At 43.8% G+C, this 13,682-nt stretch overlaps 1 protein-coding gene across 1 annotated transcript in view; it reads left to right on the plus strand.

Annotated features, from left to right (window-relative positions):
- LOC148082206 (sodium channel protein type 5 subunit alpha-like) overlaps positions 1-13,682 on the plus strand; it is a 64,938-nt gene that overhangs the window by 33,840 nt on the left and 17,416 nt on the right. The window contains exons 9-21 of the mRNA XM_087790190.1: positions 152-215; positions 5,730-5,871; positions 5,950-6,147; positions 6,210-6,647; positions 6,724-6,849; positions 7,301-7,421; positions 7,484-7,722; positions 8,282-8,455; positions 8,672-8,833; positions 8,904-9,098; positions 11,997-12,137; positions 12,487-12,607; positions 12,669-12,871. Of these exons, the coding sequence (XP_087646316.1) occupies positions 152-215; positions 5,730-5,871; positions 5,950-6,147; positions 6,210-6,647; positions 6,724-6,849; positions 7,301-7,421; positions 7,484-7,722; positions 8,282-8,455; positions 8,672-8,833; positions 8,904-9,098; positions 11,997-12,137; positions 12,487-12,607; positions 12,669-12,871 (2,324 nt within the window). The remainder of the gene's footprint in view (positions 1-151; positions 216-5,729; positions 5,872-5,949; positions 6,148-6,209; positions 6,648-6,723; positions 6,850-7,300; positions 7,422-7,483; positions 7,723-8,281; positions 8,456-8,671; positions 8,834-8,903; positions 9,099-11,996; positions 12,138-12,486; positions 12,608-12,668; positions 12,872-13,682) is intronic.

The following is a 13,682-nucleotide window of genomic DNA, read 5'->3' on the forward strand; positions in this document are numbered from 1 at the left end:
GATTGCCTCCAGGTGTTCCGGCAAATTAATGACCCATGTCATGCAGAGAAAAGTTCCTTCTCCAAAGTCTTCCGTGGCGGGATTGATGACTCTGTGTGTGTCTTTGTGTAAGAGTGTGACCATTGTGTCCTCTAAGAGTGTTTTTCTCCAGAAAACTTCTACAAGATGGAAGGGGCGAAGGACGCACTAATCTGTGGCAACAGCAGCGACGCCGGGTGAGTGGAGCTCCTTCTTCCTAATGCTGTTAGGGGTATATATTACCATCCATAAACACTCCCCCACATGACAATAACATGTCCCCCACTTTGTGCACTTACCTGCTTGTCTACAATAGCTGACTTTAATTAATAATGTCACTTAATATTCTGCTGTTTTAAGGAAGTCTAAAGGAAATTCCCCTGTTTTCCATTTTGAATGCAGTCTTAAAGGAATAAAATGGTGGGGGACATCCTCCCCCAATATTTCTTTTGAAGATGCTTGTGGTGTATCTCCGGTCTGTTATGGACCAGTTGACGTTGATCAGTGATCATGTGCTCTACTTTGGGTCATGTGACTAGGGCGGGTCGCCATCAGGGCAACTGTGTTTCACCTTAACTGCCGCATCACATGGCTAAGGAAGTTTCCTGGAAGCAGACGACGGTCATTTATCATCCCATCATTGTGTTAGAGTGTGTTATAAATGGTTAAAACATTATGTTAAAAGCTGTATAGATCAATAACTCAGCTCTGGTGCGGTGGGGGTTGGATAGTGTGTGTTCAGTCTACTACTGGCTGGAGAACAGGAAGTGTGTTCAGCAGCATGATAGTGAGGAGGATGATTCAGTCTCACTGGCAGACGTCTGATCTGAATCAGATTCAAACAAAAACGAAAAAAATCTCTTCATTAAATTTTGGTTCGAGCTCAGGTGTAAACACATACACATACACACACAAACACACACACGCACACACACACACCCCCACACACAGACACACACACACACACACACAAAGTCCATCCATCTCCCAACTGAGGAGGCACAAAACAAATCTCCCCCAGCAACTAGCTCTGGGATACGGTTGCCATGGTGATGCTAAGTACTGGCTTCCTCCCAGCCTGAAGTTTACCTGAGTGCTATAATTAAAGGTGTGTGTATGTGTTTGAGGGACAGAACAGCAGAAAATACTTTGTTTGCTAAACGTTCTGGAAGATCGTGTAATCTGCTCCTGAAAGTCAGATGGACAAATGAGACCCAAAGGCCTTGTCACCATCTGCTGTTAGTTCTGAGGGTGTCCCGGTACTGACCCCGCAAAGGTCCAGCTCCCTGTGAGGGACTTTCAGGTCTTGACACAAGGAAATTACTGCAACTGTGAGTGGTTCAGTTGGACTCTGAGAATGTGCTGACTGTCTATAAAGGGTGAACAGTAGAGCAAAGCAGTGATCTGAAAAGAACCTTGTTTAAAGCTAGGTAAATGATCTTCAAAACTGTGTGAAGAAGTCCCTTTAATGATAATAATCCTCTCAAGGGATGATCACTCCAAACACGACAAGCAACTATTTAACATATACTATAGGATTTCAGGGGCTAAAACATGTTGATGTCAACTTGGTCGCAGCGTAAATGTCTTCTCCGCTTCAGGAGGAGCGACAGCTCTACTACGAGCCTCTGTGGGATGGCGACACTACTCAGCCTATCTCAAAATGATAGATAAAGAGCAGAAGGAGAGTGATGGGGAAAAGATCTAGGTCTATGTTTATGTTATGTTTGTATCCTAATTTATCTAAGTGGGTTTGGTTCTTTGTTCTTGCACTTACTTCTTCAGTTGGGCACTGTGATGTGACTGTAAACCTAAAATTTAGAAAGGAATTTTTAATGAATAAAGTTATATCTTTATCTAAATCCATCCATTTGGAGAGCTACTTGGAGCAAGATCTCACCCTCAACCCAAAGACGACACCTTACCTAACACCACCTTTAAAATATGCACTCAGATGAAACCAAGAGAGCACGTCATCTGAAAAAAGCAGTGACCCAATCTTGAGACCAACAAACTGGACCCTGGCTCAATAAACGTTAGAAACAGAATCGGTGACAAAGTGTGGCCTTGCAAAAGTCCAACCCTCACTGGAAACAAAATCTGGCAATTGTTGGAACAGGGAAAAGACAATTCTTATAAGGGTATCTGATACCCCTTACTCCAAAAGCATGCCTCCACATCTCTATTCACGGGACATGGTCAAATTCTTCCTCAAAATCAACAAAACACATGGAGGCTGGTTAGGCAGACTCCCATACGCCATTAATGATTCTGCAGAAAGTACAGAACTGAGGGGAGAGGGAGAGCCAACTAGTTCATGACAGCCTGCAAACTAGCCAGAGGACAGAGCACCCTGTCTTCCCACAGACCAAAGCCACCAGGCCCCCAACCTGCTCACCACAGAGAAGCATAGGATGACGGGCGAGCGGATCAGAAAGCCCTCACAGCAGCAGCGATGAAGACAACACAAGCCCTGCACACACGCTCAGCATTTGGGTTACTTTGTGGTTACTTAATGGTACTGCTCTGCTTCTCCGAGGCTTGTTGTCAAAAAATGTATTGTAAATTTCAATGCAAAGTTACAATTATCCAAATTCATATGATTTACTTGTGGGTCACCAGGGGTAAACGGACTGAGTTAACTTTTCAGAAGAGATTTAACCTCACATCTTATAGGCTTCTTCAGTTCCAAATAACTATCCTGAGGAACATGTTTATATCTTGCCTCTACAACACACACATTGACCCTAACTTAATAAACCGTGCATAAAATATAAACATTTTCACTGGAGCACATCTGCACTAATATACAAGAATACTTGATGCATGTTATTATTGTTAAAAAATGAACAAATGTAAACTTTAAATCCAGTTTAAATATTTGTTCTTGTTTTCTTCTGGGTTAGGGTTAGGGCTAGCTTGTTCTTCTCGAGACAAGGTCAGCAATACACAATGTTGACGGTGTACTGCTTCCCACTATTACTAAGTCATCTGATGATGATCCAGAATCTCTTCCAAAATGTTCGGAATATTTTCTGCATCGCCTTACCAAATTCCTTTCACATCTGGGTTATTGTCCTAGCCAAAGCTGCAGTCCACTTGGCCTGTCAGTATTCATCAGCCGTCTCCTTCTTCCTCTTGATGGGATCCCTCATTGCTAGGGTCCACTGACGGGTCCAGAGATAACTGCTCTGACACGCACTGACCACACTACTGCCACAGCTCCATTCAGCTGCCTCGGGTCCGGCCAGTTCTAACTCACCACCCAAGGTAATAGGTTGACAGCTCCACCCCTTGAACGTGGTCTTCATTAAAGACAATCTTTAATGGACACAGAAACCCAAAACCCAGTCTCTTTCCTGTTCAGATCAAGGGGGTCATCCTTCCCAATAACCTGTCTCACTGCTCAGGTTTTGGTACTGATTCCAGAGCCTAAACTGCGTTAAGATGAGTCTGACTATATTTACCTGAAACCTCCATAGATCTAAATTTTGTAGTAGGATAGGATGGCCAAGGTCACAACCTTCAGCTACTGCCGGGCTCATATTGCACCAGACCTCTTTTGCACGATTGAGCCCTGTCCCCAGGTCTGGCTTTGGGGGGGGGGGTCCATTACTTTTAATTATCAAAAAGCCTCTGTTCTACTCTTTGTCTGGTTACTCTCCCACAACCTTTTATAAATAAAATCACCTCCACCATGCTAAGGTGGTAGCTTAAGGAGGCGCAGGTCAATTCTGTGTTATCACACACACAAACACATATACACTCACACACATATGTTATGAAATTGTATGCAATGGTCACTTTAGCTTTATCCCAAGCAGCACCATTTTTTAAAAGAGTAACAATCAAGTCACTTGGTTATCTTTAATGAGATAAAATGTAAATATAACAATAATAATGTGTTGTTGTTGTTGCCTATTGAACTTGTGTTAATAGACCAGGGTCTGCTGAGGTCTAGAACTACACACAAGTGTCTTTTGTTCATGTATTTAGACATTTGCGTGTGTATGAGATGTCACCAAGTTGTTATCTTTCTCTCACAAACACACACACACACACACTTGACACCCACTCATCTCTGCTCACATGCCGCCATGTTGACTCACTGGCTCAGGCGGGTGGATGTTCGACACACTTATCACTGCAAAAGTGTGTGTGCATGTGTGTGTGACATTCTGGCCTTGCTCAGGGTTGCTGTCAGTCATCACGATGAGTGACTGCTTCCTTGAGACATCATCCATGACATGATCTCGTGTTCCTTCAGTCAACTGTAAAACTTATTACTTCAGCAGAACTAAGTCCTCGTGATGATGACATCACACCGCCATCTTCAATCCAAAGCAGTACAGGTGTAATCATTGTTGTTTTATTATATTGTGTTTTAACAAGACTGGCCTTCCTGACCAGCTGTTACCATCCTTTTTATCGTCTTTGTTATTGTCATCGTAATCACCACCATTATCATCATCAAGTCAATTATATTGAAAGCGTCAAATCATAACAATTTATCCAAGACACTTATATAAGAGAAAAGAAAAACAGTTGCCAGCCAATCACAATGAGCGACAGTGGTGAGGAAAAGCTCTCTTTTAACAGGCAGAACCCTCAAGATAAACCAGACTCTGTGTAGATACCCCCTTGCTGTGACTAGCTAAAAGAAATAAGATAGAGGGTGTCGAGTCCAGAGAGGGCCATGGAGTAAAATCTGGATCCTTTGACACCCTTCATGAGGGGAAGGAGACCATCATCACCATCATCATCTTCATTTTCGTGATCAGCATCACTATAACTTAATAGGGCTGTGAGTTTTCACAGTGTAAGAATTATATTATAATAATAATATATATATATTTAGAATGCTGGAGAAGTTTTTCATCACTTCATCATTATTGTAATTGTCATCATCATCATCATCACAATTATCATTATCATCACCGCAATCATTATCATCCAATTCTCATACAATAACTCTAATGCAAGAAGGGCAGTAGAGTTGCTGAAATTTCATATGAATTTTGTCTTGGTGCCAAATGTAATGCTTGAGGTCATTGGCCTTGTGAAGACCCGAAACGTATGTAGTCTCGTCTTTTTCACTGTTAAATTACGTAACGTCTGAGGCAGCAGGGAGACTTCAGAAACTTTTGCTACGAGGAAATAAACATGAGTCACTTCTCTCAGCACAGCGGAGGCGGAACCAGCCACTGAAGAAGGCCAAGCCTGTGGGGTTGTCGGTTGGAATCCCCGGTGGCTGTCTGAGCTAGGGAAGCTCCTGTGTGACTCAGCTGATCGTTGCCCTGTCGACTCACTTGAGCATGAGTTTTATCTCCAACAAAGTTTATTTTCCTGGAGAAACATTTTTTTCCTTTGACCACCTAAGTGACTTCCTGTTCAACATTAGCTACTCGTGATGTTGGAAGATAGAACTGCTCATCACTGATCACTTCGTTGTGGAGCTTTTTTCTTTGGCGCCTCAGATGTTTAAGCGGGCAAAGTCGCAGATACTGCTGCTGTGATTGTGTTGACCTCTGATCTTTGCCAATAGGCGCTGGACTAGCATTGCCACACCAAAGATAAGGGTGGAACATCCATTAGAATAATACTGTGCTTCTATGCAGCCAGAGTTTCCAGAGCTTTTGTCACATGACCTGAAGAGGTCTTAAGAAGTCTGTCCATCCGTCTGTGAAGTTTTTGTGTGTGTGTGTGTGCAGGAAGTGTCCAGATGGGTTTGAGTGCCTAAAGGCGGGAAGAAACCCAAACTACGGCTACACCAGCTTTGATACGTTTGGCTGGGCCTTCCTGTCTCTGTTCCGCCTGATGACCCAGGACTACTGGGAGAACCTGTATCACCAGGTGAGAGACTTTTTGTTGTGTTGTGAAGTAACTGATGTGATGTCCCAAGATCTTCCAACTGCTTCTTCTGGTCCACAGACGCTGCGTTCAGCCGGTAAGACCTACATGGTTTTCTTCGTAGTGGTGATCTTCCTCGGCTCCTTCTACCTGGTCAACCTCATCCTGGCTGTGGTGGCAATGGCATACGAGGAACAGAACCAGGCCACCATCGCCGAGGCATCTCAGAAGGAGCGTGAGTTTCATCTGGCTGTGGAGCGGCTAAAGAAAGAGCAGCAGGTGAAGTGTGTGAGTGTGGTCTTTGGAGCAAACCGTTGCTAACGTCACCGTTGTGGTTCCAGCTAGCTTCTCAGAAGGGTCTGGACTCTGACTCACTGATGTCACCGGACTTGTCACCCTACGGTCCACCAGGAGATAGTCTAGATGAGAGGCGACGAAGCCTGATGGGTGTTGCTGATGCTGACGGAAACCTGTCTGAGGAAAAGCTCCTTCAGGTTGATCTGCTGGAAGCCGGGAAGTCTCTACACCCGCTCCTCGCGCGCTCCTTCTCCTCCAGAACCCGACGCAGCAGCCAGGTGTCCTCCATCTTTAACTTCCGGCTGAGGGGCAGCCGTGGGTCAGAGGGTGACATGGCTGATGATGAGTTTAGCGTCCCAGGGGATGTGGTGGATAGTGTGGGGGGCAGGACTTACAGCGGGGGGACGTTTGGTGGTATTCTGTCGCAACCCTGGCCCAAACGAAGACCCAGCACATACAGCAACGCCAGTCGGAGCTCCCAGGTAAGTCACTTGACCCACGATCATCACTGCCACATTACAGTATTCTTCAGAACCAACTTGACATCCGGGTTCACAGGTGTTCTATCCGAGTCTCAACGTGAACGGGAAACTATTTGTGTCCATGGAACAGAATGGAGTTTCACCTCCTTCACTACAGGGTACACTGCCCGCATGCACCATGGAAAAGGTCAACGAGGAGAGTGTGAGTAGTTTAACTCTTCGCACACGCACCCTGTCACACACACATTCACACACACCTAAGAAGTTTCTGAAGAAGTGAAGGAGATGTGAGTGGGAGAGGTTGCCATGGTTACCACATCAGTGTGTAGAAGCCAAAATTAGTGGATTTGTCCTGATGTGTTGCTGTGGAAACAGCAGTCACACAGGAAGTGGGCAACTGCCATCAGTGCAACAGGTCACTTGTGATTGGATGATCAGTAACCAGGTAGTAAAGTGTGTGTGGGTGTGTGTGTGTGCGTGTGTGTGTGTGTGTGTGTGTGTGTGTGTGTGTGTGTGTGTGTGTGTGTGTGTGTGTGTGTGAGAGAGTTTTTGTGTGTGTTATTTCTGAAATGTGATGACTAAGTAAATATAACCTCTGGCTTATAACCACTTACCCTCATGGCAAATTTCAAGTGACCTTTGATCCCCCACAGGTCCCCACCTCCACCACAGAACTCAGCACCATGCTGCTCCCCCACCCATCCTCTATCAGCGGCTCCGAGCAGCGTGGACGAGCGCTCAGTGCCGCAAGCTACCTCACAGACGCCATGGAAGGTGAGCGAGGAGTCACAGCGACACCACACACCTGACTGAGCCCTCTCTGTCTGCTCCTACAGAACTGGAGGAGGCCCACAAGAGATGCCACCCCTGCTGGTACACCTTCGCCGACCGCTACCTGGTGTGGGAGTGCAACCCCAGGTGGTTACAAGTGAAGCGGCTGGTGAAGATCATGGTGATGGATCCGTTCCTGGACTTGACCATCACAGTCTGCATCGTCCTCAACACATTGTTCATGGCCATGGAGCACTACCCCATGACCGTGGAGTTCAACGGCATGCTGAGCGTCGGCAACTGGGTACGAAGGTTTGAGTGTGCGTGGAGGTGGGTTGTGTGGTTGTGAGTTGTGTGGTTGTGAGTTGTGTTATTGTGAGTTGTAAGTAAGTAAGTCATTTATATTTATAGAGCGCTTCTTTAGACCAGGGTCACAAAGTGCCTAAACAATCAAAAAAATAATACTAAAAATATATGGATATATAAGGATCCAGATAACACAGAGATGAGTTGTGTGGATGTTAGTTGCGTGAATGTAAGATGTGTGGATGTGGGTTGTGTGTATATGAATTGGGTGGAGGTGAGTTTGCTTTAAATCTTTTTTTTAATAAGTATATCAATGTGTGTGTGTTTGCATCTTTGTTGTCACTTGCATGTTGGTGCTTCTAACGGAATCAATGTCGATGTTTGTTGTCCATGAAGTTTTTTGCTCTATCTTCATCATTCTCAATATTCAAATGTTACATGTTTAAACACACGCACGCACGCACAAACACAAACACACACACACACACACTCTGACACAGGATTGTGGTATTACTGAACTATTATAGTCTATGAATGTGTGCGTTTGGGTGTGTCAGGTGTTTTCTGGGATCTTCACGGCTGAGATGGTTCTGAAGATCATTGCCCTGGACCCATACTACTACTTCCAGACAGGCTGGAACATCTTTGACAGCATCATTGTGTGTCTAAGTCTGATGGAACTGGGCTTGTCAGACGTGGAGGGACTCAGTGTCCTGCGCTCCTTCAGACTGGTGAGTCCTTCAGAGTGTTGGAACCCTTCAGACTGGTGAGACTCCTTTATAGTGATAAGACCCCTCAGAGTCAGAGTGTACCCTTTTAGAATTAACTTTGGACAGTTGAGACTGGTGTTTTCACACCGATGTGGCAGTGACTAGATGTGCTTCTTTAGGAAGATTTGGGGATAATGAAAGACGACTAAAAACTGCTGACTCATGTGTCTCCTGCAGTTGCGAGTCTTCAAGCTGGCACGCTCCTGGCCAACACTCAACACACTTATCAAGATCATCGGGAACTCCATGGGCGCGCTGGGGAACCTGACACTTGTCCTCGCCATCATCGTCTTCATCTTCGCCGTCGTCGGCATGCAGCTGTTTGGGAAGAACTACCAGGTCGCCATTTACCTTCCACTTCATTATTTTCTTTTGACTCCCCCGCTAACCCCTTCTGCTCTGCGAGCAGGACTGTGTGTGCAAGATCTCCCGCGACTGCTCACTTCCTCGCTGGCACATGAAAGATTTCTTTCACTCCTTCCTCATTGTGTTCCGGGTGCTGTGCGGCGAGTGGATCGAGACCATGTGGGACTGCATGGAGGTGGCCGGACAGCCACTCTGTCTCCTTGTCTTCATGCTGGTCATGGTCATCGGGAACCTGGTGGTGAGTCCTTACTTCCTTTCTACCTCCTTGCTTCCTTCTACCCTTTTTTGTAATGAATTTGAGTGTGTATGTATTTTTGTGTATGTGTGTATGGTGGTTGTGTGTTTGTGTGCAGGGATTTGAGCATCTATGTAAAGTACATGTGTATGCTTTTTGTGCACAAATTTGTGTGTGTATGTATCAGGGACGTGCGGTCAGGGTAGGCATACATGCAATTGACACGTGCCGGTTGCTGTATCTCTGAATGTTGCCAATATAATGATGCAGTTACGTTTATTTGCCTTGGTTTTCCACAGTCTGGCTGATGCTTTTAACCATTTAAGTTTAATTTTGTAAAGGGTCTTATTTAGTTTTGCTGATCAGAAATACAGTCACAGTGAAAAGGCAAAGTTTGAGGCACACATTACTGTGCCTCATCAAACTACGTCACATCTCCATTGAGGCGGAGAGACTTTTAAAACAGAATGAAAACTAAAGTGAATAAGGTGGATTTTTACAACAAAGTAATAGAGGTTTGTGTGGCGAAGGACAGGAGCATGGACAGAAACAATCTCAATCCAGTGACGTGCGGTGAGCTTCAAGGTTGGTGAGGCACTGACTCCTTTAGTGTGTATAAAGTATATAAACCCAAAAGGGTAACTTATTCAATTGTCTACTGGTTATTTCATATCTCATCAGCATTCTTCATCTTTCTCAATGGAGAACTTTGCCTTTTGCCTCATCGTGGTTCTATTTCCACTAAATAAAACGCTTACGAACATGAAACTTTAATGGTTAAAGACATCAGCTGGACTATGGAAACTCAAGGGAAATAAACATAACTGTGAGCTCTGCCTCCCCTGCCTCCCCTGACCACATGTCCCTGTCTCAATCGTACAAAAGAAGAGATAAGACTAAAAATAGAATATTTAAACTCTACATTTTGGCCTTAAATAAAATATTCTTTGTTTTTCTAACACTTATATTGACCAATTTAATACTCAATATTTATGTTTTCATTATAATAAACAAGTCATTTGCGTAAATCTAGCCAGTCACAGAAGGCCCCCCGACATATTAACCTAAGACAGGTCTGTTTTTCCTGACAGCAATGCGTCATCGTAACTTAACATTTTTATACAAATACAGTGCTGACATCATACTGCTGTCATGCTAACTATCCCTCGGGATTCTTCACTCTTGTGCCAAATTTAAATCTGGAGAGTTCTTGCTAAACTTTACGGTAACTTCCCCTCAGTAGCCGGAAATGAACATTCGGCTTTCAAATTAAGAGAATTAAATCAGCTGCATCTTCCTTGTAATCCTTTATTATCCCTGTCGTACTCTATACTGTTTAAATCGACGTTTGCTAATCCTTTTTATTATTTATTTTATTGTATTAGTTATTGCATTCTTTTTTTCTATATCTATTGATTGCTTAAAACGAATAAGATTTAGATTTTTAATCAATTAAAAGGTCTCAAATAATGAAACATGGGAGGTTAAAGATTTTGAATATATCATTTTAAATAAATTGATGATTAAAACGTAATATTTCAGCTCTGACTCTTATGTTAATGTCAAAGATGACGGGTTTATCAATCAAATACTGCAAAAGATCTGGAGGCTGTAGACTAATACCCAACAGCATATCACAACAATTCAATATAGACTTTTTGAGAAATTATTAATTAAATCATATTTTTTAAAACCATCTTCATATGATATTGTCAAAGATGACAGATGTATGCTGTAAATGGCATGGAGGTGAGGACATCAGTCTAATAAAATGATAGTAATCATCATGCGTGTGTGTGTGTGTGTGTGCATGTGTTTGTAAATAATACTGTTGAGATATGAAATAACCAGTAGCCAATTGATTAAGTTTCCCTTTAAGGTTTATATACTTATATAGAGTAAAACTGAAACTAAAGGAGTCAGTGTCTCACCAACCATGAACCTCGCTGATGTCACTGGGTTGTATATGTATGTTTGTGTGTGTAAGCAGATGTTTAGTCTACTGTTTCAAGTTCTGACAAATGAGCAACCGCACTTGTTTTGCTGCATCATCACTTTCACCAGTACACTCTTATACACAGACGAGAGCCGACACTCACTCACACACATGCAGACATACATACACAGAGAACGATTGATACACATAAACAGGCACACGCTTGCATGCCAACATACACACACAGAGTCTAAAAACAAAAACCGTTACACATACAAACCCGCACACAATTAGACACAGACCTCCGGGGACACACAAGGTGACACACACACACAGAGATACAGACCGTGCACACACACAGGAAGATACACACTCACTCATACAGACACATAAAGGACACACACAGATCTACACAGAAAAATGCAAACACAGTCGACATGAAGCAGCTGATCAATAATCAATGTTTCAGAGGACACTACATGTGACAGCTGGACACTGATCTGTTGCCACAACACACACAAACAGACCCGTGAGGATCGATACACACACAGAATAACATGTTGCTCGGATCAGTCTTTGGCCCACTGCCCTCTTTTTTTTTAGTACCAGTTGTTGCGAGTGTGTTTGTGTGTGTGTTTGTGCGAGAGAGACAGATCAGGTGATTCGCCCTCCAGCTGAGTGATCAGTTATCAACCGTCTGAATATTCTCCCCGGAAACTGTGACTCTGTAGGTGTGTGGGAGTGTGTGCATGAGTGTGTCCAAGGGAGAAGGAGTGTGTGTTTTGTTGGTGTGAAAGTTGCGTTTCAGAGAGATGGTTCGTGTTTGTATGTACATGTGTGTATTTGAAGATTGTGCGTGTTGTTTTTTTTACACGTATGTCTGTGACTGTTTGTGCGAGTACGCCACAGGATGAAGTCATGAACGTTTGATCAAATATACATTTGTGTTTTCTGCTCGTGTCCAGCTGCTGAACCTCTTCCTGGCTCTGCTGCTCAGCAGCTTCAGTTCAGATAATCTTTCTGCTCCGGATGACGACGGCGAGATGAACAACCTTCACATTGCGATCCACCGGATCACACGAGGTCTTGGCTGGTGCCGCCAACAGGTGAGTGCCTGACCACGGTCTCATGAGGGGGTACCGGGCCTGCTCATGACGTGGGTGGGTGGTCAGCCTTGGTCTTCAGCATCATCAGAATTCCTCAGACCTACTCGGGTGTAAGACAAAGGTGCTTCGGTTCTGTTCCATGACATCAGTTAACATGTATCTGACACTGTCATCCAAACAACACCTTTCCACTTCTGCTGACTTTTTATACTTTTATAGTAAAGTGATCTATCTTCTCTTAGAAGAGCATTGTCCTGCTCTGAGTCTCTCCTGGATGAAGTGTCTGTCTCAGTGTGCCAGGAACATGTTCTCCAGTTATTCAGGAGCTTTGCTGCTCTTCTTCCTCCAGGTGCTTGACTTCTTCAACGGGAACCTGAAGCGGCGACGTCAGAAGAGGAAGGAGACCAAAGTCATGATGAAGCTCAAACGTCTGAGCTCCGTGCACACGGAGGCCAACGGCGCCATCATCAGTAAGATCATGATGCTGAGCGGAGTGTGAGCAGAAGATCACGGAGCTGTTGCTGACTGCAGGTCGACAGGTGGAGAAGTACGTAGCGCCGCAGGACGACAGCTACATGACCAATCCAAACCTGACCATCAGCGTTCCCATCGCACCCGGAGAGTCAGACGTGGAGTTTCCCGAGGAGGAGGAAGAGGAGGAGGAGGGTGAAGAAGAGGAGGAGGATAGGGAGGAGAGCCACCGGTCTGAGGAGGAGGAGGAGGACCCCGAGGAGGTGAGTAGCACTTGCTCACTCACTCATTAACTCATTAACTCACTCAATTAATCGATACACAGGCATTAACTCATATACTTGCTCATTTATTTATTAGATACACAAGCATTAACTCATTCACTCACTCAATTAATCCGATACACAGGAATTAACTCATTCACTACTTTAATTAATCACATACACACGCATTAACTCATTCAATTACGCAATTAATCACATACACAGGAATTAACTCACTCACTCAATTATTAGGTAAACAGGCGTTAACTCATTCACTCGATTAATCAGATACACAGGCATTAACTCATTCACTCAATTAATCGATACACAGGCATTAACTCATTCACTCAATTAATCGATACACAGGCATTAACTCATTCACTCAATTAATCGATACACCGGCATTAACTAATATACTCACTCATTTATTTATTAGATACACAAGCATTAACCCACTCACTCACTCAATTAATCGATACACAGGCATTAACTCATTCACTCAATTAATCGATACATAGGCATTAACTAATATACTCACTCATTTATTTATTAGATACACAAGCATTAACCCACTCACTCACTCAATTAATCAATACACAGGCATTAACTCATTCACTCAATTAATCGATACACAGGCATTAACTAATATACTCACTCATTTATTTATTAGATACACAAGCATTAACCCACTCACTCACTCAATTAATCGATACACAGGCATTAACTCATTCACTCAATTAATCGATACACAGGCATTAACTAATATACTCACTCATTTATTTATTAGATACACAAGCATTAACCCACTCAC

The sequence above is a fragment of the Callionymus lyra genome, chromosome 4 (genome assembly GCF_982586985.1).
Source record: "Callionymus lyra chromosome 4, fCalLyr1.hap1.1, whole genome shotgun sequence".
In the NCBI taxonomy this organism is placed as follows: domain Eukaryota; kingdom Metazoa; phylum Chordata; class Actinopteri; order Syngnathiformes; family Callionymidae; genus Callionymus; species Callionymus lyra.